The sequence below is a fragment of the Heptranchias perlo genome, chromosome 21, assembly GCF_035084215.1.
Source record: "Heptranchias perlo isolate sHepPer1 chromosome 21, sHepPer1.hap1, whole genome shotgun sequence".
Taxonomy (NCBI): Eukaryota; Metazoa; Chordata; class Chondrichthyes; order Hexanchiformes; family Hexanchidae; genus Heptranchias; species Heptranchias perlo.
Genome location: NC_090345.1, coordinates 51,409,461 through 51,435,706, shown reverse-complemented (window position 1 = coordinate 51,435,706; position 26,246 = coordinate 51,409,461). Strand labels below are relative to the sequence as shown.

The 26,246-nt window shown below is 49.8% G+C and overlaps 1 protein-coding gene across 1 annotated transcript in view; it reads left to right on the top strand.

Moving 5' to 3' along the window:
- Positions 1-26,246, top strand: part of ddx21 (DEAD (Asp-Glu-Ala-Asp) box helicase 21) — a 49,510-nt gene that overhangs the window by 5,491 nt on the left and 17,773 nt on the right. The window contains exons 2-8 of the mRNA XM_068002650.1: positions 184-468; positions 848-923; positions 3,385-3,563; positions 4,749-4,866; positions 6,657-6,842; positions 10,248-10,393; positions 22,429-22,578. Coding sequence (XP_067858751.1) covers positions 184-468; positions 848-923; positions 3,385-3,563; positions 4,749-4,866; positions 6,657-6,842; positions 10,248-10,393; positions 22,429-22,578 — 1,140 coding nt within the window. The remainder of the gene's footprint in view (positions 1-183; positions 469-847; positions 924-3,384; positions 3,564-4,748; positions 4,867-6,656; positions 6,843-10,247; positions 10,394-22,428; positions 22,579-26,246) is intronic.

Sequence of the window (26,246 nt, the reverse complement as noted above, 5' to 3'; positions counted from 1 at the left end):
TGGAGGGGGGAGAGCCGGGGGGAGGGGGGTAGGAGGGGGAGAGCCGGGGGGAGGGTGTAGGAGGGGGAGAGCCGGGGGAGGGGGGAGGAAAAAGTGTGTGGAGATGACATCAGCCCGCTGTACCCCTGCACCATATAGAACAGATCTGCGGCTCCATTTCAAACATTATTGTTTTATTTCCAGAAAGATAAAGAGAGGAGAAAACAATTGGAAGAATGCGGGATCTCTGAAAAAGGGTCAAAACACAAGGAAAATGGCTATTCGGAGGAACACCAACAATCCACCAATGAAAGTGACATTAAGCCTCCAAAGTCAAAAAAGCATAAGAAAGTGACTGAGGATTGTGATGAAAAGGCTGTAAAAAAAAGGAAAAAGGAAAAAAATGGATTGATAAAAGAGTCAAAATCTGACCACATTCCACGTTCCAGTGATGACTCCAGTCAGTGCTCGGAGGGTGAAATAGAGGAGGTAAGATGTGCAATTGTGGCCATTATTTCATAGAGACGAATCATCCCTGCATTGGTTAGTGAATGTTTTGGGCAGTGTGCTGTACTCTCTCCCTGTGTAATACCATCACACATACTTTCCTCTTCCCTATCTCCTGTCGGCATCTGGTACAGGTGAGCAGAGAATGTTTTCTGTGTTACAGGTGGCGATTGTCCCAACTCCAGGTTTCCCTAGGGCAGACGGCAGTGTCCTGGGGTGTGTGGAGAACGGCTTTGTTCACCAGCCCTGCTGTTTTTGATAATCTTTCTATACTGTATGTATCTGTGTTAAATATGTTTTCACTATATTTTAAACAACAATGGTGAAATGATGTTCCAATACTTTCATTGCTGCTTTATAGGAGCTGCCTCCCGAACAGAAGGAGGGGGCCTTTTCAAACTTCAGAATTTCTCAAGAGACTATTGAACTGCTGAAGGGTACGTGTATTTTCCGTATGTTGCTATTTGCTTCCCTTGGGGATTGATGGCATACTGTTTGTGATCTCACTGACTGCTGGCAGCATCTGTGATCTCCTGACTGCAAGACTTTCAATTCCGTGGCCACTAACCAATGGCTCTTTATTTATTCGAGGCTGCTGTGTGCATGTGGTGTCTTTATTTTGTGCTTCTCCATCTCTAGCAGTTTCTGCTGCTGTGCTGTTTGAAACCACTGTGCTTAGTGCAAGTGTCGCAGACTCTGGACCTGAATTGATGTTCCTCCTCTCTGACAGTTGTTAATTAACACTGGGGTCGAGTCTCATGAGGTCCAACATCGCACATTGAGTGTCCACAGCCTGTTCGCTGATCGAGCACAGTAACCGAGCCCAGCCTTGTCCTTGCCAGATATCTGCCTTTTCAATCAAGGGTCACCTGGAACAGAAACCCTGGCGACTTCTCTCTGAGGCAGTGCTGCTGGGATCAGCTAACGGCTCAGGCTGGGCATTGAGTCTGGGATTTTTCAGGCTGGCTTGCTTGGTACTACACCAGGCACTGCCGTTACCCAGTCGGCCAGTGGATAGCTTGATCCCAATTCCTTATCGTTTAGAACCTGGAAGTGACAAATGATTGTACAGTATGTAGAACATAAGAACATAAGAAATTGGAGCAGGAGTAGGCCAATCGGCCCCTCGAGCCTGCTCCGCCATTCAATAAGATCATGGCTGATCTGATCCCAACCACAAATCTAAAGTTTTTACAAAGGGGTAATTACTTGTGTGAAGCAAGTATTGGGCCCCAAATCCTTTGAAATCTCACCTTCCTGACCGCTGATGCTGTTTTTTATGACTTGTTGCTGATAGAAACCCTGTAGCAGGGGAAGAGACCAGGCCAGTGATGTAGGACAGAGGTGTCCAACCTTTTGCCTTTTAGGGCCTCGTACAGTACATTCCCTATAATCTTGGGCAGTTCATTTATACGTGTCTCAAGTTGCTGATGCGAACACATCTTGGTGGTGTGATTTAGGAAACTGTGAGTAGAGTAAAGGAACAGCAAAGGATGCATGACTGGTGGGAGTTATCCACAGACTTGCTGACAGTAGTGATGTAATGGGAGGAATGTATAAATACAGAGATCAAGGAAGCATGTAGCAGAAACAGTGTGGTTTTAATGGGAGATTTTAATTTTCACAAAGACTGAGAATCCGAAGAGCTCAAGTAGTAAAGGCAGTGAATTTCCCGAATGTGTTCAGGACCGTTTTCTAACAGTTTGTTTTCGAGCCGTCGAGGGATACGGCCATACTACATTTAATAATGAGTAATGAACAATCTGATCAGAATATGATTCAGTTTGATATTAGATTTGAAACGGAGGAGAGTCGCAAACGAAGATATAAAATTTAAGTAAGGCCAACTTCGAAGGGATGAGAAATAAACTGACCTGGGTAAACCTACAGACAAAATTGGATTGCGTTGAAAGACCCCATCTGGAGCACTGCTTTCATGTTTGGGCACCGGACCTCAGGAAGGATTTATTGGCCTTGGAGGGGTTGCAGCGCAGATTCACCAGAATGATACCAGGGTTAGAGGGCTAAATTATGAGAACAGGTTGCATAAACTTGGTTTGTGTTCCCTTGAGTTTAGAAGGCTGAAGGGTGATCTGATCGAGGTGTTTAAGATGATAAAAGGATTTGAAAGGATAAAGAGAAATGATTTCCTGTGGTGGGGAGTCCAGAACAAGGGGGCACAATGTTAATGTTAGAGCGAGGTCATTCAGGAGTGAAATCAGGAAGCACTGTTTCACTCAAAGGGTAGTGGAAATCTGGAACTCTCTTCCGCCAAAAGTCTGTGGATGCTGGGGGACAAATGAAATTTTCAACACTGGAATCAACAGATTTTTGTTGGGTATGGGTATCGAGGGATATGGAGCAAAGGCGGGTAAATGGAGTTGAACCATGATCTCATTGAATGGTGCAACAGGCTCGAGGGGCTGAATGGTCTACTCCTGCTCCTATGTTTCTATCCACCAGTGAGGCAACAGTGTAAAACAATCAGCCCTTTCCAAACCTTCCAAAATTCCATGGGGACAAAGCTGTGAGTAAAAACTGAACGGGAGTAGGACTGTGTTGCCTGGGCTTTCAGTGCTACCCCTTCAGGGTACCCTGAGAGGCACACAGCAGTGAGCTGTGCTCTCCAAGTACAGTCAGTTTCACAGCTTGCTGCCTTCTATCTATGTGCACTTGCTTTGCTGAAGTGCCATTGGGAGAGGTGGTCTCACTGATTTGGGCGGCCGTGATGAGTTGGGGCCTAATCCCCACCCAAGGTGGCGGTTTTCTGGAAACAATGCAAACTCTTTGCTCAGATTGGATTACTTCTGCCATCCTTGGCTTTACCGGTTCTGAAGTGCACGTGTTGCCAGAAAGATGTTTTTAATCTATTGTGTTCCTCTGGTTACTGCTCTGTAGGCCGAGGGGTGACGTACTTGTTTCCAATACAATCGCAAACGTTCAACTACATCTATGATGGGAGTGACTGTGTGGCACAGGCCAGGACTGGAACTGGGAAAACCTTCTCCTTTGCCATCCCGTTGGTGGAAAAGCTGCAGTCGGAAGTAGCTGACCGCAGGAGGAATCGGCCTCCCAAGGTAAACCTCCAGCCGCACTGCTGCAGCACCCTATGAGAAAGAAAGGAGCTGTGTCTGTCTTTCAGTCCAATGCCCAGAGAAAAGGCACTATTTTTCCACCGGTTTAATGAGGTGTATGAATAGGTGGGTGATCTCAATGGTTTCAAACGGTGACAAGTTGAAAGACAGCTCGAGTTCATGATGTGACATTCTTCCCCTCCCCAAGGGTACTGAAACCTGCTGCCCTTCAGTATTTCACCCAAACAGCCATTTCCCACAGGTATGGCTTGACAGTGCCGTTGCTCAGTCTATTCCACAGAGTGCAGCACAGTTTGATTCCCCCCGGCATCCTTTATATTAATATTACAGGGCTTTATACTCCTTACATAAAGGCGACAGAGAGGCTCGAGTCCCGGCTGATAACGGGGCCCTAGAGCTGGAGGAGTCCTGATATTTTTGTGCGTCTCTTTTTCTTCCCTCCCCCACCTCATTCCGAATCCAGCCAGTGAAGGCACGCTGGGGAGAGCAGCATTTGGAGTGAAACATTGAAACTAGCTTTCCAGGAAAGAGACCCTAAATGCTGGTTTTGTATTCCATTGTACCCTAATGCAATGCAGGCAGTAATTTAAAGGATAGGGTCAGTTGAATAGCCTGCCATCGCTCACTGGGCTGACCTGTAAAGATTAACCACCTGGGGTAAGGTGTGAGACGCATGCTGGTGCCTGTGAAACTGCCCTGGCCGATTCACCGTTACACTCCACTTAGAGTGGCAGCTTAGAGATTACAACTGGAGTATCAATCGATAAGCAAGTTTAGTTCATTCTGAGGATGTGGGCATCGCTGGCAAGGCCGGCATTTATTGCCCATCCTTAAGTTGCCCTGAACTGAGTGGCTTGCTAGGTCACTTCAGAGAGCAGTCAACCACTGATGGAGCCACATAAAGGCCCAGACCGGGTAAGGACGGCAGGTTTCCTTCCCTAAAGGGCATTAGTGAACCAGTTGGGTTTTTACAACAATCCGACAGCTTCATGGTCACGTTTACTGATACCAACTTTTTATTTCCAGATTTGTTCTTAAACAAATCAAGTTCTCAAACAGCCATGATGGGATTCAATTCTCTAGATTATTAAGATTACTAGTCCCCATAGTAATCGTACATTACATTTTAATACATTTCCTCTTCTCTCTCTCTCTCTTTCCTACAAGGTCCTCGTGCTTACTCCAACAAGAGAACTGGCAATTCAAGTGGCAAGAGATTTCAAGGATGTAACCACAAAACTTGCTGTCTCATGTTTTTATGGCGGAACAGCGTACAACGCACAGAGTGAGTGCTCGCTATTCAGTGTACTGACCGTGATTTGCTCCCACTATCTACCAACATTGTGGAGTGTGCTTCTCTCCTGAGCTACGTGGGAGAGTTGGGGAGGCTGTTATGCCCCTGGGACCTTTAGCACCTCAGTACCTGGCCCAAGTGTCTATTCGTCATGTGTGAACCCAGGTAGTGAGCTGGGTCATGCTATTCAATGGTGGAGCCATTCCTGTCCACACCTAACGCCCACACAGGTGCATGGTCCTTGAGCAATTGTTTTGAAGGTCAAAATAGGAGCGAGAAACAAAATTAAAATGTTGGAACTGCACAGCAGGCCCGTCTGCATCTGAAGGGAGATAGGTTGATGGTCAACTGTAAAACCAGCAAGGCCCTTTATAAGACTGAAGAATAGAGTGCACAAGAGAACAGCTGGTGAAAGTCAGGTGCTGACACCTCTCAATAGCTTCATGCTCCTGTCGACCATATCTTTAATCAGCTGGAAAGAGATGGTCTACAACATTCATCTCAGTGGGTCTCGAGGACAAAAGGGCCACTGGCATCTCTTCTGCAAAGCCAGCCAATAAAGAGACTGAGATCCATGGGTGTTAGATCAGGGGTGTCCCACCTTTTGTTGGAGTGGACCAGGTGTGTGCGTCATGCTTCGCAAGTTGGACACGGATAATTAAACCACTTTTAAGTTGGGAAGAGTCCCACCAGCTTCTGGGCGTTGGATAAGTCTGATTCTGTTTTTATCAGGGGCTAGGGATTTTTACTGGTGTGTTGGGGTTTTCATTCCTCAATCCTTCCACTTAGAATTAGAACCAATTGTTTGTGGTGAACAGAGGCCAAATGGGACTGTGGTTTTTAGCTGGTGTTTTGGGGAACTTGTGCCACTGTGAAAACTGGCCTTTCATCCTGCCCCATTTCCACTTACTTCATTTCTGTCATTCTCCCCACTATTTCTGTACCACTGTGGGTTAGGTACAGAGTAAAGCTCCCTCTACACTGTCCCATCAAATACTCCCAGGGCAAGTACAGCACGGGTTAGGTACAGAGTAAAGCTCCCTCTACACTGTCCCATCAAACACTCCCAGGGCAGGTACAGCACAGGTTAGATACAGAGTAAAGCTCCCTCTACACTGTCCCATCAAACACTCCCAGGGCAGGTACAGCACAGGTTAGATACAGAGTAAAGCTCCCTCTACAGTGTCCCATCAAACACTCCCAGGGCAGGTACAGCACAGGTTAGATACAGAGTAAAGCTCCCTCTACACTGTCCCATCAAACGCTCCCAGGGCAGGTACAGGGTTAGATACAGAGTAAAGCTCCCTCTACACTGTCCCATCAAACACTCCCAGGGTAGGTACAGCTTGGTTAGATACAGAGTAAAGCTCCCTCTACACTGTCCCATCAAACACTCCCAGGGCAGGTACAGCACGGGTTAGATACAGAGTAAAGCTCCCTCTACATTGACCCAAACAATATGCCACACCCCAACCTTGGGCAATGACCCCCATTCCAGTCGTGACATTGCTTCCTTACAACCAGCAGACAGAAGAGACGACCGTCTCATCAGCCAGGGCTGAAAATGAACCCAAAATGGTGAACGGCCATTTTGAATACAGTGTGCCGACTAGTTCCATTTTGTAGCCCCTTTAAAGTAGTTAATTGTTGACTGCTGAACTGTGTCTGAAGCCTGGGTGAATAATGAGTGTTGTTTCTAGAGTGGTACTAACTTGAGGAATGTTCCTGGTCCAGTTGTGGATGAGGTGTACAATGAGAGTTACGGTTGAATTGTCTTTCAGTGGACAGCATTCGCAGCGGCATCGATATTCTGGTGGGGACACCCGGCCGCATCAGGGACCATCTGCAGAATATGAAGATCGACCTGTCTAAACTGAAGCATGTCGTCCTTGATGAAGTGGACCAGATGCTGGACATGGGTTTTGCTGAGCAGGTGGAGGATATTCTGGGAGTTGCGTACAAAAAAGGTGGGTCACTACACTTTCCCACGAGCCTCTTTGTTTCTGCACTTGGTATGTTGGCCTTTATTGCAAGGGTGTTGGAGTATAAGAGTTAGGAGGTCTTGCTATAATTTTATACGGCTCTGGTGTGACCACATCTGGAGTACTGTGTACAGTTTTGGTCTCTTTATCTAAGGAAGGATATACTTGCATTAGAGGCGGTGCAGCGAAAGTTCACTAGATTAATTCCTGGAATGAGAGGGTTGTCCTATGAGGTGAGATTGAGTAGAATGGGCCTGTACTTTCTGAAGTTTAGAAGAATGAGAGGTGATCTCATTGAAACATATAAGATTGAGGAGGTTGACAGTATAGATGCTGAGAGGCTGTTTCCCCTGGCTGGAGAGTCTAGAACTAGGGGGCATAGTCTCAGGATAAGGGGTCGGCCATTTAGGACTGAGATGAGGAGGAATTTCTTTACTCAGAGAGTTGTGAATCTTTGGAATTCTCTACCCCAGAGGGCTGTGGACGCTGAGTCGTTGAGAATATTCTAGACTGAGATCTAAGGGAATTAAGGAATATGGGGATTGGGCGGGAAAGTGGAGTTGAGGTCGAAGATCAGCCATGATCTTATTGAATGGTGGAGCAGGCTCGAGGGGCCGAATGGCCTACTCCTGCTCCTATTTCTTATGTTCTTTGACTGTTAGTGTTTTGTTCTGAATAAATGCATTGTATTTGAAACAGCCTGAGCCTGTACCATAGCACGTTGTTTGGGCAGAGAGAACTTTATGTTGCATACCTGCTCTGGGACAATGTACAAGAACAATTTACATTTATATAATGTCTTTAACATAGTTCAATGGCACTTCACGGCAGCGTAATCAAACAAAATTCAACACCAAGCCACTTACAGACATTAGGACAGGTGACCAAAAGCTGGGTCAAAGAGGTAGGTTTTAAGGAGCGTCTTAAAGGAGGAGAGAGAGGTTTAGAGAGGGGATTCCAGAGCTTAGGCCCGAAGCAGCTGAAGGCACGGCCGCCAATGGTGGAGGGATTGAAATCGGGGATTGGAGATGCCAGAATTGGATAAGCACAGAAATCTCGGAGTGTTGTAGGGCTGGAGGAGGTTATAGAGATAGGGAGGGGCAAATCCATGGAGGGATTTGAAAACAAGGATGAGAATTTTAAAATCGAGGCATTGCTGGTCCGGGAGTCAGTGTGTCGGTCATCGAGCACAGGGGTGATGGGAGAACGGGATTTAATGCGAGTTAGGATACGGGCAGCAGAGTTTTGGTTGAATTTTTTTTTTATTCGTTCATGGGATGTGGGTGTCATTGGCAAGGCCGGCATTTATTGTCCATCCCTAATTGCCCTTGAGAAGGTGGTGGTGAGCCGCCTTCTTGAACCGCTGTAGTCCGTGTGGTGAAGGTTCTCCCACAGTGCTGTTTGGAAGGGAGTTCCAGGATTTTGACCCAGCGACGATGAAGGAATGGCGATATATTTCCAAGTCGGGATGGTGTGTGACTTGGAGGGGAACGTGCAGGTGGTGTGGTTCCCATGTGCCTGCTGCCCTTGTCCTTCTAGGTGGTAGAGGTCGCGGGTTTGGGAGGTGCTGTCGAAGAAGCCTTGGCGAGTTGCTGCAGTGCATCCTGTGGATGGTACACACTGCAGCCACGGTGCGCCGGTGGTGAAGGGAGTGTGTGTTTAGGGTGGTGGATGGGATGCCAATCAAGCGGGCTGCTTTGTCCTGGATGGTGTCGAGCTTCTTGAGTTGGAGCTGCACTCATCCAAGCAAGTGGAGAGTATTCCATCACACTCCTGACTTGTGCCTTGTTGATAGTGGAAAGGCTTTGGGGAGTCAGGAGGTGAGTCACTCGCCGCAGAATACCCAGCCTCCAACCTGCTCTTGTAGCCACAGTATTTATATGGCTGGTCGAGTTAAGTTTCTGGTCAATGGTGACCCCCAGGATGTTGATGGTGGGGGATTCAGCGATGGTAATGCCGTTGAATGTCAAGGGGAGGTGGTTAGACTCTCTCTTGTTGGCGACGGTCATTGCCTGGCACTTGTCTGGCGCGAATGTTACTTGCCACTTACGAGCCCAAGCCTGGATGTTGTCCAGGTCTTGCTGCATGCGGGCTCGGACTGCTTCATTATTTGAGGGGTTGCGAATGGAACTGAACACTGTGCAATCATCAGCAAACATCCCCATTTCTGAGCTTATGTTGGAGGGAAGGTCATTTATGAAGCAGCTGAAGATGGTTGGGCCTAGGACACTGCCCTGAGGAACTTCTGCAGCAATGTCCTGGGGCTGAGATGATTGGCCTCCAACAGCCACTACCATCTTCCTTTGTGCTCGGTATGACTCCAGCCACTGCAGAGTTTTCCCCCTGATTCCCATTGACTTCAATTTTACTAGGGCTCCTTGGTGCCACACTCAGTCAAATGCTGCCTTGATGTCCTCACCTCTGGAATTCAGCTCTTTTGTCCATGTTTGGACCAAGGCTGTAATGAGGTCTGGAGCGGAATGGTCCTGGTAGAACCCAAACTGAGCATCGGTGAGCAGGTTATTTGTGAGTAAGTGCCGCTTGATAGCACTGTCGACGACACCTTCCATCACTTTGCTGATTGAGAGTAGACTGATGGGGCGGTAATTGGCCGGATTGTATTTGTCCTGCTTTTTGTGGACAGGACATACCTGGGCAATTTTCCACATTGTCGGGTAGACGTCAGTGTTGTAGCTGTACTGGAACAGCTTGGCTAGAGGCGCGGCTAGTTCTGGAGCACAAGTCTTCAGCACTACAGCCGGGATGTTGTCGGGGCCCATAGCCCTTGCTGTATCCAGTGCACTCAGCCGTTTCTTGATATCACGTGGAGTGAATCGAATTGGCTGAAGACTGGTTTCTGTGATGGTGGGGATATCTGGAGGAGGCCGAGTTTACGGAGGGTGGAAGATGGGAGGCCGGCCAGGAGAGCATTGGAATAGAGTTAACAAGCCTAGATGAGGTAGCGGGACCATTATTCTGCATCCAGCTGTCCTGTTCCTGACATCCCTCAGATTCTGCATGTTCCTGCAGAATCTTTCCCCTGAGGAAGGTGGAGAAGTGCTGCTGGTCAGGGACGTTTAACATTCATTGTGCAAACGTCATGCTATTGATCCTCTCCCGTGAGACCTCCATGTTAATCTGACCATTCCTTCATTAGTTAAGCTTGTAAAATCACTGTGCCACCATTTCTTGCTGCTGATTCTTGCATCCACCCAAGTGATCCTGCCTCCACCCACATGTATGACAGAGGAGTCGTGCTGGCAGGGCAGCAGGTGTGAGCACTGCTGCTGGAGATCGTTTTAGACCTTTATGGCGGTTGCTTTTGTTGCATGTTTTTCATTGACCTTGGTAATGATGAAATGTAATTTCTATTTTTTTCTCCCCAATAAGATTCCAAGGACAATCCTCAAACCCTCCTCTTCTCTGCGACCTGCCCACCCTGGGTCTACAAAGTTGCAAAGAAATACATGAGAACACAACACAAACAGGTCGATCTTGTTGGAAAACAGACTCAGAGGGCGGCTACAACCGTTGAAGTAAGTTTGATGATGGAGGGGGAAGTGAGTGTTTCACTCAGCCTCGGTTTACAAGTCTCGGCAGATTTGGAGATAGTCGATTGGAGAATGCTGTTCGGTAGTATAAAAATCTACGCCCGTGCCCCTCGGATAAAATAGTGGCAAAATAAAATCTAAACTGATAAACTCAGAGATTTAGAAGGGAATTATCCTTTAAGAATCTCATTTTGCGAGGTATAAAGTAAATTATTGTGAGGATGGATGTAATAAGGAAACATCCAAGGATAACTAAAGCTATTAGAAATGCTAAAACAGCTTTAGGAGCAAGGGCTGTAGAGAGGTGAAGCAAGCTTTGTCCCGGTGTGCTGGGAGCCAGAATAGACTCTGTTGGCCCTTTGAGGGAATTAGCAAGTTACGGTTGAGCACTGAGGTATTGGTGAAACACTCGGTGGAAAATTTGCATCTGTTCTCACTATAGAAGGTGTCAGTGGTGGAGGGTAGAGGGCTGCTAAACTCGATCCAGTGGTGGGAGGGTAGAGGGCTGCTAAACTCGATCCAGTGGTGGAGGGTAGAGGGCTGCTAAACTCGATCCAGTGGTGGGAGGGTAGGGAGCTGCTAAACTCGATCCAGTGGTGGAGGGTAGAGGGCTGCTAAACTCGATCCAGTGGTGGGAGGGTAGGGAGCTGCTAAACTCGATCCAGTGGTGGAGGGTAGAGGGCTGCTAAACTCGATCCAGTGGTGGGAGGGTAGGGAGCTGCTAAACTCGATCCAGTGGTGGGAGGGTAGAGGGCTGCTAAACTCGATCCAGTGGTGGGAGGGTAGAGGGCTGCTAAACTCGATCCAGTGGTGGAGGGTAGGGAGCTGCTAAACTCGATCCAGTGGTGGGAGGGTAGGGAGCTGCTAAACTCGATCCAGTGGTGGAGGGTAGAGGGCTGCTAAACTCGATCCAGTGCTGGAGGGTAGAGGGCTGCTAAACTCGATCCAGTGGTGGGAGGGTAGGGAGCTGCTAAACTCGATCCAGTGGTGGAGGGTAGAGGGCTGCTAAACTCGATCCAGTGGTGGGAGGGTAGGGAGCTGCTAAACTCGATCCAGTGGTGGGAGGGTAGGGAGCTGCTAAACTCGATCCAGTGGTGGAGGGTAGAGGGCTGCTAAACTCGATCCAGTGGTGGGAGGGTAGGGAGCTGCTAAACTCGATCCAGTGGTGGAGGGTAGAGGGCTGCTAAACTCGATCCAGTGGTGGGAGGGTAGGGAGCTGCTAAACTCGATCCAGTGGTGGGAGGGTAGGGAGCTGCTAAACTCGATCCAGTGGTGGAGGGTAGAGGGCTGCTAAACTCGATCCAGTGGTGGGAGGGTAGAGGGCTGCTAAACTCGATCCAGTGGTGGGAGGGTAGAGGGCTGCTAAACTCGATCCAGTGGTGGGAGGGTAGGGAGCTGCTAAACTCGATCCAGTGGTGGGAGGGTAGAGGGCTGCTAAACTCGATCCAGTGCTGGAGGGTAGAGGGCTGCTAAACTCGATCCAGTGGTGGGAGGGTAGGGAGCTGCTAAACTCGATCCAGTGGTGGAGGGTAGAGGGCTGCTAAACTCGATCCAGTGGTGGGAGGGTAGAGGGCTGCTAAACTCGATCCAGTGGTGGAGGGTAGAGGGCTGCTAAACTTGATCCAGTGGTGGGAGGGTAGAGGGCTGCTAAACTCGATCCAGTGGTGGGAGGGTAGAGGGCTGCTAAACTCGATCCAGTGGTGGGAGGGTAGGGAGCTGCTAAACTCGATCCAGTGGTGGGAGGGTAGGGAGCTGCTAAACTCGATCCAGTGGTGGAGGGTAGAGGGCTGCTAAACTCGATCCAGTGGTGGGAGGGTAGGGAGCTGCTAAACTCGATCCAGTGGTGGAGGGTAGAGGGCTGCTAAACTCGATCCAGTGGTGGGAGGGTAGGGAGCTGCTAAACTCGATCCAGTGGTGGGAGGGTAGGGAGCTGCTAAACTCGATCCAGTGGTGGAGGGTAGAGGGCTGCTAAACTCGATCCAGTGGTGGGAGGGTAGAGGGCTGCTAAACTCGATCCAGTGGTGGGAGGGTAGAGGGCTGCTAAACTCGATCCAGTGGTGGGAGGGTAGAGGGCTGCTAAACTCGATCCAGTGGTGGAGGGTAGAGGGCTGCTAAACTCGATCCAGTGGTGGGAGGGTAGAGGGCTGCTAAACTCGATCCAGTGGTGGAGGGTAGGGAGCTGCTAAACTCGATCCAGTGGTGGGAGGGTAGGGAGCTGCTAAACTCGATCCAGTGGTGGGAGGGTAGGGAGCTGCTAAACTCGATCCAGTGGTGGAGGGTAGAGGGCTGCTAAACTCGATCCAGTGGTGGGAGGGTAGGGAGCTGCTAAACTCGATCCAGTGGTGGGAGGGTAGAGGGCTGCTAAACTCGATCCAGTGGTGGAGGGTAGAGGGCTGCTAAACTCGGTCCAGTGGTGGGAGGGTAGAGGGCTGCTAAACTCGATCCAGTGGTGGAGGGTAGGGAGCTGCTAAACTCGATCCAGTGGTGGAGGGTAGGGAGCTGCTAAACTCGATCCAGTGGTGGGAGGGTAGAGGGCTGCTAAACTCGATCCAGTGGTGGGAGGGTAGGGAGCTGCTAAACTCGATCCAGTGGTGGGAGGGTAGGGAGCTGCTAAACTCGATCCAGTGGTGGAGGGTAGAGGGCTGCTAAACTCGATCCAGTGGTGGGAGGGTAGGGAGCTGCTAAACTCGATCCAGTGGTGGAGGGTAGGGAGCTGCTAAACTCGATCCAGTGGTGGGAGGGTAGGGAGCTGCTAAACTCGATCCAGTGGTGGAGGGTAGAGGGCTGCTAAACTCGATCCAGTGCTGGAGGGTAGAGGGCTGCTAAACTCGATCCAGTGGTGGGAGGGTAGGGAGCTGCTAAACTCGATCCAGTGGTGGAGGGTAGAGGGCTGCTAAACTCGATCCAGTGGTGGAGGGTAGAGGGCTGCTAAACTCGATCCAGTGGTGGGAGGGCAGAGGGCTGCTAAACTCGATCCAGTGGTGGAGGGTAGAGGGCTGCTAAACTCGATCCAGTGGTGGGAGGGTAGAGGGCTGCTAAACTCGATCCAGTGGTGGAGGGTAGAGGGCTGCTAAACTCGATCCAGTGGTGGGAGGGTAGGGAGCTGCTAAACTCGGTCCAGTGGTGGGAGGGTAGAGGGCTGCTAAACTCGATCCAGTGGTGGAGGGTAGGGAGCTGCTAAACTCGATCCAGTGGTGGAGGGTAGGGAGCTGCTAAACTCGATCCAGTGGTGGAGGGTAGGGAGCTGCTAAACTCGATCCAGTGGTGGAGGGTAGGGAGCTGCTAAACTCGATCCAGTGGTGGAGGGTAGGGAGCTGCTAAACTCGATCCAGTGGTGGAGGGTAGGGAGCTGCTAAACTCGATCCAGTGGTGGGAGGGTAGAGGGCTGCTAAACTCGATCCAGTGGTGGAGGGTAGGGAGCTGCTAAACTCGATCCAGTGGTGGAGGGTAGGGAGCTGCTAAACTCGATCCAGTGGTGGAGGGTAGGGAGCTGCTAAACTCGATCCAGTGGTGGGAGGGTAGAGGGCTGCTAAACTCGATCCAGTGGTGGGAGGGTAGGGAGCTGCTAAACTCGATCCAGTGGTGGAGGGTAGAGGGCTGCTAAACTCGATCCAGTGGTGGGAGGGTAGGGAGCTGCTAAACTCGATCCAGTGGTGGAGGGTAGGGAGCTGCTAAACTCGATCCAGTGATGGGAGGGTAGAGGGCCGCTAAACCCGATCCAGTGGTGGAGGGTAGGGAGCTGCTAAACTCGATCCAGTGGTGGGAGGGTAGAGGGCTGCTAAACTCGATCCAGTGCTGGAGGGTAGAGGGCTGCTAAACTCGATCCAGTGGTGGGAGGGTAGGGAGCTGCTAAACTCGATCCAGTGGTGGAGGGTAGGGAGCTGCTAAACTCGATCCAGTGGTGTGTGGGTAGGGAGCCGCTAAACTCGATCCAGTGGTGGGAGGGTAGAGGGCCGCTAAACTCGATCCAGTGGTGGAGGGTAGGGAGCTGCTAAACTCGATCCAGTGGTGGGAGGGTAGGGAGCTGCTAAACTCGATCCAGTGGTGGAGGGTAGGGAGCTGCTAAACTCGATCCAGTGGTGGAGGGTAGGGAGCTGCTAAACTCGATCCAGTGTTGGGAGGGTAGAGGGCTGCTAAACTCGATCCAGTGGTGGGAGGGTAGGGAGCTGCTAAACTCGATCCAGTGGTGGAGGGTAGGGAGCTGCTAAACTCGATCCAGTGGTGGAGGGTAGAGGGCTGCTCAACTCGATCCAGTGGTGGAGGGTAGAGGGCTGCTAAACTCGATCCAGTGGTGGAGGGTGGAGGGCTGCTAAACTCGATCCAGTGGTGGGAGGGTAGAGGGCTGCTAAACTCGATCCAGTGGTGGAGGGTAGGGAGCTGCTAAACTCGATCCAGTGGTGGGAGGGTAGAGGGCTGCTAAACTCGATCCAGTGGTGTGTGGGTAGGGAGCTGCTAAACTCGATCCAGTGGTGGAGGGTAGAGGGCTGCTAAACTCGATCCAGTGGTCGAGGGTAGGGAGCTGCTAAACTCGATCCAGTGGTGGAGGGTAGGGAGCTGCTAAACTCGATCCAGTGGTGGAGGGTAGAGGGCTGCTCAACTCGATCCAGTGGTGGAGGGTAGAGGGCTGCTAAACTCGATCCAGTGGTGGAGGGTAGAGGGCTGCTAAACTCGATCCAGTGGTGGGAGGGTAGAGGGCTGCTAAACTCGATCCAGTGGTGGAGGGTAGGGAGCTGCTAAACTCGATCCAGTGGTGGGAGGGTAGAGGGCTGCTAAACTCGATCCAGTGGTGTGTGGGTAGGGAGCTGCTAAACTCGATCCAGTGGTGGAGGGTAGAGGGCTGCTAAACTCGATCCAGTGGTAGGAGGGTAGGGAGCTGCTAAACTCGATCCAGTGGTGGGAGGGTCGGGAGCTGCTAAACTCGATCCACTGGTGGGAGGGTAGAGGGCTGCTAAACTCGATCCAGTGGTCGAGGGTAGGGAGCTGCTAAACTCGATCCAGTGGTGGAGGGTAGGGAGCTGCTAAACTCGATCCAGTGGTGGAGGGTAGAGGGCTGCTCAACTCGATCCAGTGGTGGAGGGTAGAGGGCTGCTAAACTCGATCCAGTGGTGGAGGGTAGAGGGCTGCTAAACTCGATCCAGTGGTGGGAGGGTAGAGGGCTGCTAAACTCGATCCAGTGGTGGAGGGTAGGGAGCTGCTAAACTCGATCCAGTGGTGGGAGGGTAGAGGGCTGCTAAACTCGATCCAGTGGTGGAGGGTAGGGAGCTGCTAAACTCGATCCAGTGGTGGGAGGGTAGAGGGCTGCTAAACTCGATCCAGTGGTGTGTGGGTAGGGAGCTGCTAAACTCGATCCAGTGGTGGAGGGTAGAGGGCTGCTAAACTCGATCCAGTGGTAGGAGGGTAGGGAGCTGCTAAACTCGATCCAGTGGTGGGAGGGTCGGGAGCTGCTAAACTCGATCCACTGGTGGGAGGGTAGAGGGCTGCTAAACTCGATCCAGTGGTCGAGGGTAGGGAGCTGCTAAACTCGATCCAGTGGTGGAGGGTAGGGAGCTGCTAAACTCGATCCAGTGGTGGAGGGTAGAGGGCTGCTCAACTCGATCCAGTGGTGGAGGGTAGAGGGCTGCTAAACTCGATCCAGTGGTGGAGGGTAGAGGGCTGCTAAACTCGATCCAGTGGTGGGAGGGTAGAGGGCTGCTAAACTCGATCCAGTGGTGGAGGGTAGGGAGCTGCTAAACTCGATCCAGTGGTGGGAGGGTAGAGGGCTGCTAAACTCGATCCAGTGGTGGGAGGGTAGAGGGCTGCTGAACTCGATCCATTGGTGGGAGGGTAGGGAGCTGCTAAACTCGATCCAGTGGTGGGAGGGTAGAGGGCTGCTAAACCCGATCCAGTGGTGGGAGGGTAGAGGGCTGCTAAACTCGATCCAGTGGTGGAGGGTAGAGGGCTGCTAAACTCGGTCCAGTGGTGGGAGGGTAGAGGGCTGCTAAACTCGATCCAGTGGTGGAGGGTAGGGAGCTGCTAAACTCGATCCAGTGGTGGAGGGTAGGGAGCTGCTAAACTCGATCCAGTGGTGGAGGGTAGGGAGCTGCTAAACTCGATCCAGTGGTGGGAGGGTAGAGGGCTGCTAAACTCGATCCAGTGGTGGGAGGGTAGGGAGCTGCTAAACTCGATCCAGTGGTGGAGGGTAGAGGGCTGCTAAACTCGATCCAGTGGTGGGAGGGTAGGGAGCTGCTAAACTCGATCCAGTGGTGGAGGGTAGGGAGCTGCTAAACTCGATCCAGTGATGGGAGGGTAGAGGGCCGCTAAACCCGATCCAGTGGTGGAGGGTAGGGAGCTGCTAAACTCGATCCAGTGGTGGGAGGGTAGAGGGCTGCTAAACTCGATCCAGTGCTGGAGGGTAGAGGGCTGCTAAACTCGATCCAGTGGTGGGAGGGTAGGGAGCTGCTAAACTCGATCCAGTGGTGGAGGGTAGGGAGCTGCTAAACTCGATCCAGTGGTGTGTGGGTAGGGAGCCGCTAAACTCGATCCAGTGGTGGGAGGGTAGAGGGCCGCTAAACTCGATCCAGTGGTGGAGGGTAGGGAGCTGCTAAACTCGATCCAGTGGTGGGAGGGTAGGGAGCTGCTAAACTCGATCCAGTGGTGGGAGGGTAGGGAGCTGCTAAACTCGATCCAGTGGTGGAGGGTAGGGAGCTGCTAAACTCGATCCAGTGGTGGAGGGTAGGGAGCTGCTAAACTCGATCCAGTGGTGGGAGGGTAGAGGGCTGCTAAACTCGATCCAGTGGTGGGAGGGTCGGGAGCTGCTAAACTCGATCCACTGGTGGGAGGGTAGAGGGCTGCTAAACTCGATCCAGTGGTCGAGGGTAGGGAGCTGCTAAACTCGATCCAGTGGTGGAGGGTAGGGAGCTGCTAAACTCGATCCAGTGGTGGAGGGTAGAGGGCTGCTCAACTCGATCCAGTGGTGGAGGGTAGAGGGCTGCTAAACTCGATCCAGTGGTGGAGGGTGGAGGGCTGCTAAACTCGATCCAGTGGTGGGAGGGTAGAGGGCTGCTAAACTCGATCCAGTGGTGGATGGTAGGGAGCTGCTAAACTCGATCCAGTGGTGGGAGGGTAGAGGGCTGCTAAACTCGATCCAGTGGTGTGTGGGTCGGGAGCTGCTAAACTCGATCCAGTGGTGGAGGGTAGAGGGCTGCTAAACTCGATCCAGTGGTCGAGGGTAGGGAGCTGCTAAACTCGATCCAGTGGTGGAGGGTAGGGAGCTGCTAAACTCGATCCAGTGGTGGAGGGTAGAGGGCTGCTCAACTCGATCCAGTGGTGGAGGGTAGAGGGCTGCTAAACTCGATCCAGTGGTGGAGGGTAGAGGGCTGCTAAACTCGATCCAGTGGTGGGAGGGTAGAGGGCTGCTAAACTCGATCCAGTGGTGGAGGGTAGGGAGCTGCTAAACTCGATCCAGTGGTGGGAGGGTAGAGGGCTGCTAAACTCGATCCAGTGGTGTGTGGGTAGGGAGCTGCTAAACTCGATCCAGTGGTGGAGGGTAGAGGGCTGCTAAACTCGATCCAGTGGTAGGAGGGTAGGGAGCTGCTAAACTCGATCCAGTGGTGGGAGGGTCGGGAGCTGCTAAACTCGATCCACTGGTGGGAGGGTAGAGGGCTGCTAAACTCGATCCAGTGGTCGAGGGTAGGGAGCTGCTAAACTCGATCCAGTGGTGGAGGGTAGGGAGCTGCTAAACTCGATCCAGTGGTGGAGGGTAGAGGGCTGCTCAACTCGATCCAGTGGTGGAGGGTAGAGGGCTGCTAAACTCGATCCAGTGGTGGAGGGTAGAGGGCTGCTAAACTCGATCCAGTGGTGGGAGGGTAGAGGGCTGCTAAACTCGATCCAGTGGTGGAGGGTAGAGGGCTGCTAAACTCGATCCAGTGGTGGGAGGGTAGAGGGCTGCTAAACTCGATCCAGTGGTGGAGGGTAGGGAGCTGCTAAACTCGATCCAGTGGTGGGAGGGTAGAGGGCTGCTAAACTCGATCCAGTGGTGGAGGGTAGGGAGCTGCTAAACTCGATCCAGTGGTGGGAGGGTAGAGGGCTGCTAAACTCGATCCAGTGGTGTGTGGGTAGGGAGCTGCTAAACTCGATCCAGTGGTGGAGGGTAGAGGGCTGCTAAACTCGATCCAGTGGTAGGAGGGTAGGGAGCTGCTAAACTCGATCCAGTGGTGGGAGGGTCGGGAGCTGCTAAACTCGATCCACTGGTGGGAGGGTAGAGGGCTGCTAAACTCGATCCAGTGGTCGAGGGTAGGGAGCTGCTAAACTCGATCCAGTGGTGGAGGGTCGGGAGCTGCTAAACTCGATCCAGTGGTGGAGGGTAGAGGGCTGCTCAACTCGATCCAGTGGTGGAGGGTAGAGGGCTGCTAAACTCGATCCAGTGGTGGAGGGTAGAGGGCTGCTAAACTCGATCCAGTGGTGGGAGGGTAGAGGGCTGCTGAACTCGATCCAGTGGTGGAGGGTAGGGAGCTGCTAAACTCGATCCAGTGGTGGGAGGGTAGAGGGCTGCTAAACTCGATCCAGTGGTGTGTGGGTAGGGAGCCGCTAAACTCGATCCAGTGGTGGAGGGTAGAGGGCCGCTAAACTCGATCCAGTGGTGGAGGGTAGAGGGCCGCTAAACAGTGGAAGTAGTTACAGAAATGGTCGTCGCCAGGATTGAGGCACTCAAAAACTGATGGGGCTGCTGGGCCTGATAGCCCAGAGTGCTGGAGGGGGTGGAAGATGTATTAAAAGCAAAATACTGCGGATGCTGGAAAGCTGAAATAAAACCAGAAAATGCTGGAAGTGCTCAGCAAGTGAGGCAGCATCTGTGGGGAGAGAAACAGAGTTAACGTTTCAGGTTGAAGACCAGTTCTGATGACGGGTCACAACATGAAACATTAACTGTTTCTTTCTGCTGAGTACTTCCAGCATTTTCTGTTTTTATTTGGGAGATGTATTATATATTTAGTACCTCCTTTGAGGCTTGGGCCAGTTCCATTGGACTTGAGGGAGGACTATTAGATCCCAATATTTAAGAAGGGGAAGGAATCACACCCTGGGAACTATAGGCAGTCTTTTCTGGCTCTTATGTATGGTGGATGCTGGAGCACATTGTACGGTTCGATTCCCTGGAGGGATTGGAAGTTCTTACTGAGATCCCCAGGAGGGGTTTAGAAAACAGAAGTCCTGCGTCATTAACCTGATCGAATCATTTCAGGAGGTGACCAGACTATAGCGGATGCTGGCAGGCCAGTCGACGTTAGATACCTGAACTCCCAGAAAGCCTTTGATAAAGTGCCATTTAGACTGTTGCAAAGGATTGCATCTTATGGGATAGGCAGTTGGATGTTATGCTGGGTGTAATCTCATAGGTAGAAGATTATGGTGAATGGCAGGAGATCTCCACTGGACCAGGTTATGAGTGGTGTCCCACAAGGCTCATTTGTGAACGTTGTTTAAAAAATAATAATTAATGGATAGCTCTACCAAAGAGCAGGTACAGGCATGATTGGCTGAATGCCCTCCTTCTGTGCTGTATCATTCTATGATTCAAAGTACTTCAGCAATTCCTTTAACTTTGGACACAACTTCCCCATTGTCATTTTTTGGTGGGCTGACCCCTTTTTGCACGCTTTGTTTACCCCGGCATACATCAAGAATGGTGGATCGATGCTGCCCTTTGACCTCAAGGGCCCCAGGTCTTGTGTGAGATAAATTTGAGCAGTCTCAATCTGGTTCCTAATAGATGTGGATCCACGGTATTCAGTGGTCCCCACTTCAACATTAAACAGGCGCTCTGAGAGATCTGGTGCGGGAAATGGAAACTGCGCCACTAATGCAGCATCCTGTACTCTTTGGAGGTCGGGCAGTATTGAGAAAGCTTGATGCTGCGTCAAACCATCCTGCCTGGCCTGGCTGTGTTTAATGTTGACAAAATGGACAGTCCTCCATTCCTGGACCGAATATCCCTCTGCTTCATGAGCACAAAGCTCAACCAAAAAGAGAGTGTTAAACAAACTGGGCTCCAGTTTGAAGTCTGGGTTGAGCTTTGTGTGTGTGGTGTAGTGCTCCTGAAAGCCTTCCTCACACTGTGTGCTCTCACCACATTCAGGGGGCTCTGACCACGGAGTACCACTGCACTGAAGAAATTTTATCCTGCATTTAAAACCATTCCATAATTACTGCAGTTGGATAATGAATCGTTCCGGGGTCTGGGATTAGGATTCCCAAAGTTAAATCAGTTGGAGAATGGTTACCCAGGAATTGTTTGGGGATTTGGACAGCCCAGTCCAGGATTGGTCAGATTCCCAGGGAGGGAGAGCCAGGATTGGTCAGATTCCCAGGGAGGGAGAGCCAGGATTGGTCAGATTCCCAGGGAGGGAGAGCCAGGATTGGTCAGATTCCCAGGGAGGGAGAGCCAGGATTGGTCAGATCTTGCCTCGACCAACAGTTGATTGAAGACCTTCCTGCTTTGTTAAGCAATTGGTGGCGATTAGTTGGAAGTGGAATATTAAACTCCCGACATCATACAGTAAAGTGCAACCAATCCAAAAATACAACATTTGTGTCATTTTGGCAGTCGTTTCCCTCTGTGACCTCCCTGGTGCTGGGGGGAACTACCTATCCCTTAGACTGACCATGAGGTACAGCAGTGTTGACACAGTGTGATTGAGCCTATTTATATCATTTATATCATTACATTCTGGCAAGCACCCACAAGACCAATATCATAGTAGGTACAGCACAGGAGGAGGCCATATGGCCCATCGTGCCTCTTTGAAAGAGCTATCCAATTAATCCCGATCCCCTGCTCTTTCCCCATAGCTCTGTAATTTTTTTCCCTTGAAGTATTTATCCAATTGAATCTGTTTCCACCGCCCTTTCAGGCAGTGAATTCCAGATCATTACAACTCGCTGCGTAAAAAAATGTTTCCTCATGTCGCCTCTGGTTCTTTTGACGATCACCTTAAATCTGTGTCCTCTGGTTACCGACCCTTCTGCCACTGGAAACAGTTTCTCCTTATTTCTATCAAAACTGTTCATGATTTTGAACACCTCAATCAAATCTCCTCTTAACCTTCTCTGTTCTAAGGAGAACAATCCCAGCTTCTCCAGTCTATCCACATAACTGAAGTCCATCATCCCTGGAACCATTCTAGTAAATCTCTTCTGCACCCTCTCTAAGGCCTTGACATCTTTCCTAAAGTGCGGTGCCCAGAACTGGACACACTACCTCAGCTGAGGCCTAACCAGTGTTTTATAAAGGTTTAGCATAACTTCCTTGCTTTTGTACTCTATACCTCTATTAATAAAGCCCGGGATCCCATATGCTTTTTTAACATCCTTCTCAACTTGTCCTGCCACCTTCAAAGATTTGTGTACGTACACCCCCAGGTCTCTCTGTTCCTGCACCCCCGTTAAAATTTGACCATTTAGTTTATATTGCCTCTTTCCATTCTTTCTACCAAAATGCATCACTTCACATTTCGTCAGCCATGTGTCTGCCCATTTCACCAGTGTCTATGTCCTCCTGAAGTCTGTTAGTATCCTCCAGATTGTTTACTATATTTCCGAGTTTTGTGTCATCTGCAAATTTGAAATTATACCCTGTACACCCAAGTCCAGGTCATTAATATATATCAAAATGCTTTTTTTGCTTTAAACATTTTTGCTTTAACGTTGTACAATGTGCTTCTTGTATGATGCTGTCTAATTGATCACCTCTATTTCTGCACCCACCAGTACTTCACCCTGGTGTCATACAGCTTAGCATGCTCCCTGCAGACGCCTCCCCACGTTGAGAAGACAGAGTCTGTACTTGAATTGCTGGCTGCTCTGAGTTCCAGTGGACACAGTATGAACGTTACACAGGCCTGTCATTATGTTTTACTGAAATCCCCACTGACCATACCATACGATATTAGAAACTTTACACGCTGGCTTCAATATCTGATACATTCTTGGATTCAGGTCTACAGCGAGCTGAGGTCCCTAAACCTATTTTACTTTATCTCCAGCACATGGCCATAGCGTGCCATTGGTCACAGCGAGCGGCAGTCATCGGTGATGTCATCCAGGTATACAGCGGCAGTCACGGACGAACCATCATCTTCTGTGAAACAAAGAAGGACGTGAACGAGCTGGTGATGAATACCTCAATAAAACAGGTGCAGTGTTATCCAGAGACCTACCTGTGCTGCTGTGCCGACCAGTGACAGACATGTACCCCAGTGTTAGAGACAGTCGTGAGAAAGGATCTTGGCTCGGAAGATCAGGAAGTAGAATTTTAATCAGTGGAGATAAGAAATAACAAGGGTGGGAGTAGTTTATAGGTCCCCTAACAGTGGCTATACTATTGGGCAGAGTATCGATCAAGAAATAACAGGAACTTGTAACAAAGGTAATGCAATAATCGCAGGGGACTTTAATCTTCATATAGGCTGGACAGATCAAATTGGCAAAGATAGTTTGGAGGACGAGTTCTTGGAATGCATTCAATACAGTTTCCTGGAACAATATGTCGTGGAACCAATCAGGGGACAGGTTATGTTAGATCTTGCCTTGTGTAATGAGACAGGGTTAATTAGTAATCTCATCGTAAATGGTCCTCTAGGGAAGAGTGATCATAATATGATAGAATTTCACATTGAGTTTGAGAGTGATGTACTTAAGTCCGAAACTAGAGTCTTAAACTTAAATAAAGCCAATTACTTGGGAATGAGGGGCGAGTTGGCTAAGGTAGATTGGGAAATTAAATTAAAAGATATAACGGTAGATAAGTAATGGTGAACGTTTTTTTAAAAAGTTCAGAATTCTCAACGAATATATTTTCCATTGAGGAAATAAAAACTCCAGGGGAAAAGTAATCCATCTGTGGCTAACTAATGAAGTTAAGAATAGTATTAGATTAAAAGAAGAGGCCACAATGTTGCCAGGAAGAATAGTGAGCCTGAGGATTGGGAGAGTTTTAGAAATCAGCAAAGGATGACCAAAAAATTGATAGAGGAAATAGAATGAGAGTAAACTAGCAAAAAATATAAAAACAGATTGTAAGAGCTTCTACAAATATGTAAAAAGGAAGAGAGTAGCAAAAGTAAACGTAAAGAGGCAGAGACAGGAGAAATTATAATGGGGAATAAGGAAATGGCAGAGACGTTAAACAAATATTTTGTATCTGTCTTCACAGTAGAAAACACAAAAAGCATACCGGAAATAGTGGGGAAACAAGGGTCTAATGAGAGTGAGGAACTTAAAGTAATTAATATCAGTAAAGAAAAAATACTGGAGAAATTAATAGGACTAAAAGCCGACAAATCCCCTGGACCTGATGGCCTACATCCTAGGGTTCTAGCAGAGATAGTGGATGCATTGGTTGTGATCTTTCAAAATTCCCTAAATTCTAGAATGATACCAGCGGATTTGAAGGTAGCAAATGTAACCCCGCTATTCAAGAAAGACGGAACAGAGAAAACAGGGAACTACAGGCCAGTTAGCCTCACATTGATAGTTGGGAAAATGCTGGAATCCATTATTAAGGACCTACTCCGTTAATGGTAGGGCGTTGGGGAGAGTTATAGAACAAAGAGATCTGGGAGTACAGATTCATAGCTCCTTGAAAGTGGAGTCACAGGTGGATAGGGTGGTGAAGAAGGCATTCAGCATGCTTGGTTTCATTGGTCAGAACATTGAATGCAGGAGTTGGGATGTCTTGTTGAAGTTGTACAGGGCATTGGTGAGGCCACACTTGGAGTACTGTGTACAGTTCTGGTCACCCTATTATAGAAAGGATATTATTAAACTAGAAAGAGTGCAGAAAAGATTTACTAGGATGCTACCGGGACTTGATGGTTTGACTTACAGGGAGAGGTTAGACAGACTGGGACTTTATTCCCTGGAGAGTAGGAGGTTAAGGGGTGATCTTATAGAAGTCTATAAAATAATGAGGGGCATAGATAAGGTCGATAGTCAAAATCTTTTCCCAAAGGTAGGGGAGTCTATAACGAGGGGGCACAGATTTAAGGTGAGAGGGGAGAGATACAAAAGGATCCAGAGGGGCAATTTTTTCACTCAAAGGGTGGTGAGTGTCTGGAACGAGCTGCCAGAGGCAGTAGTAGAGGCGGGTACAATTTTGTCATTTAAAAAGCATTTGGACAGTTACATGGGGAAGATGGGTATCGAGGGATATGGGCCAAGTGCAGGCAATTGGGACTAGCTTAGTGGTATAAACTGGGCGACATGGACATGTTGGGCCGAAGGGCCTGTTTCCATGTTGTAACTTCTATGATTCTATGATTCTAGGAAGTGGTAACAGGGCACTTAGAAAATCATAATATGATTAGCCAGTGTCAGCACAGTTTTATGAAAGGGAAATCGTGTTTGACAAATTTATTAGAGTTTTTTTGAGGATGTAACTAGCAGGGTAGATAAAGGGGAACCAGTGGATGTCGTATATTTGGATTTTCAAAAGGCATTCGATAAGGTGCCACATAAAAGATTATCACACAAGATAAAGGCTCATGGTGTTGGGGGTAACATATAGAGAATTGGTTAATGAACAGAAAACAGAATAGGAATAAATGGGTCATTCTCAGGTTGGCAGGCTGTAACTAGTGGGGCAAAGATCAGTGCTTGGGCCTCAACTATTTACAATCTATATTAATGACTTAGATGAAGGGACCTTGTGTATTGTATCCAAATTTGCTGACGATACAAAGCTAGGTGGGAAAGTAAGCTGTGAGGAGGACACAAAGGTCTGCAAGGGGATATAGACAGGTTAATTGAGTGGGCAAGAAGGTTGCAGATGGAGTATAATTTGGGGAAATGTGAGGTTATTCACTTTGGTAGGAAGAATAGAAAGACAGAATATTTTTTAAATGGTGAGAAACTATCAAATGTTGGTGTTGAGGGATTTGGGTGTCCTTGTACAAGAAACACAAAGTTAACGTACAGGTACAGCAATCAATTAGGAAGGGAAATGGCATGTTGGACTTTATGGCAAGGGGATTGGATATAAGAGTAAGGAAGTCTTGCTGCAATTGTATAGGGCTTTGGTGAGACCACACCTGGAGTACCATGTACAATTTTTGTTTCCTTATCTAAGGAAGGATATACTTGCCTTTAGAGGCTGTGCAACGAAGGTTCACTAGATTGATTCCTGGGATGAGAGGGTTGTCCTGTGAGGAGAGATTGAGTATAATGGACCTATACTCTCTGGAGTTTAGAAGAATGAGAGGTGATCTCATTGAAATGTATAAGATGCTGAGAGGTTGTTTCCCCGGCTATAGAATCGAGAACTAGGGGGCATAGTCTCAGGATAAGGGGTCGGCCATTTAGGATTGAGAAGAGGAGGAATTTCTTCCCTCAGAGGGTTGTGAATCTTTGGAATTCTATACCTCGGAGACCTGTGGATGCTGAGTCGTTGAGTGTATTCAAGGCTGAGATCAATCGATTTTTGGAATCTAAGAAAATCAAGGGATATGGGGATCGGGCGGGAAAATGGAGTTGAGGTTGAAGATGCAGCCATGATCTGATTGAATGGTGGAGCAGGCTTGAGGGGTGGTATGGCCTCCTCCTGCTCCTCTTTCTTACGTTCTTAGACCGGCCTGTACCCCGGTGTCACCCGGAGGCCGGCCTGTACCCCGGTGTCACCCGGAGGCCGGCCTGTACCCCGGTGTCACCCGGAGGCCGGCCTGTACCCCGGTGTCACCCGGAGGCCGGCCTGTACCCCGGTGTCACCCGGAGGCCGGCCTGTACCCCGGTGTCACCCGGAGGCCGGCCTGTACCCCGGTGTCACCCGGAGGCCGGCCTGTACCCCGGTGTCACCCGGAGGCCGGCC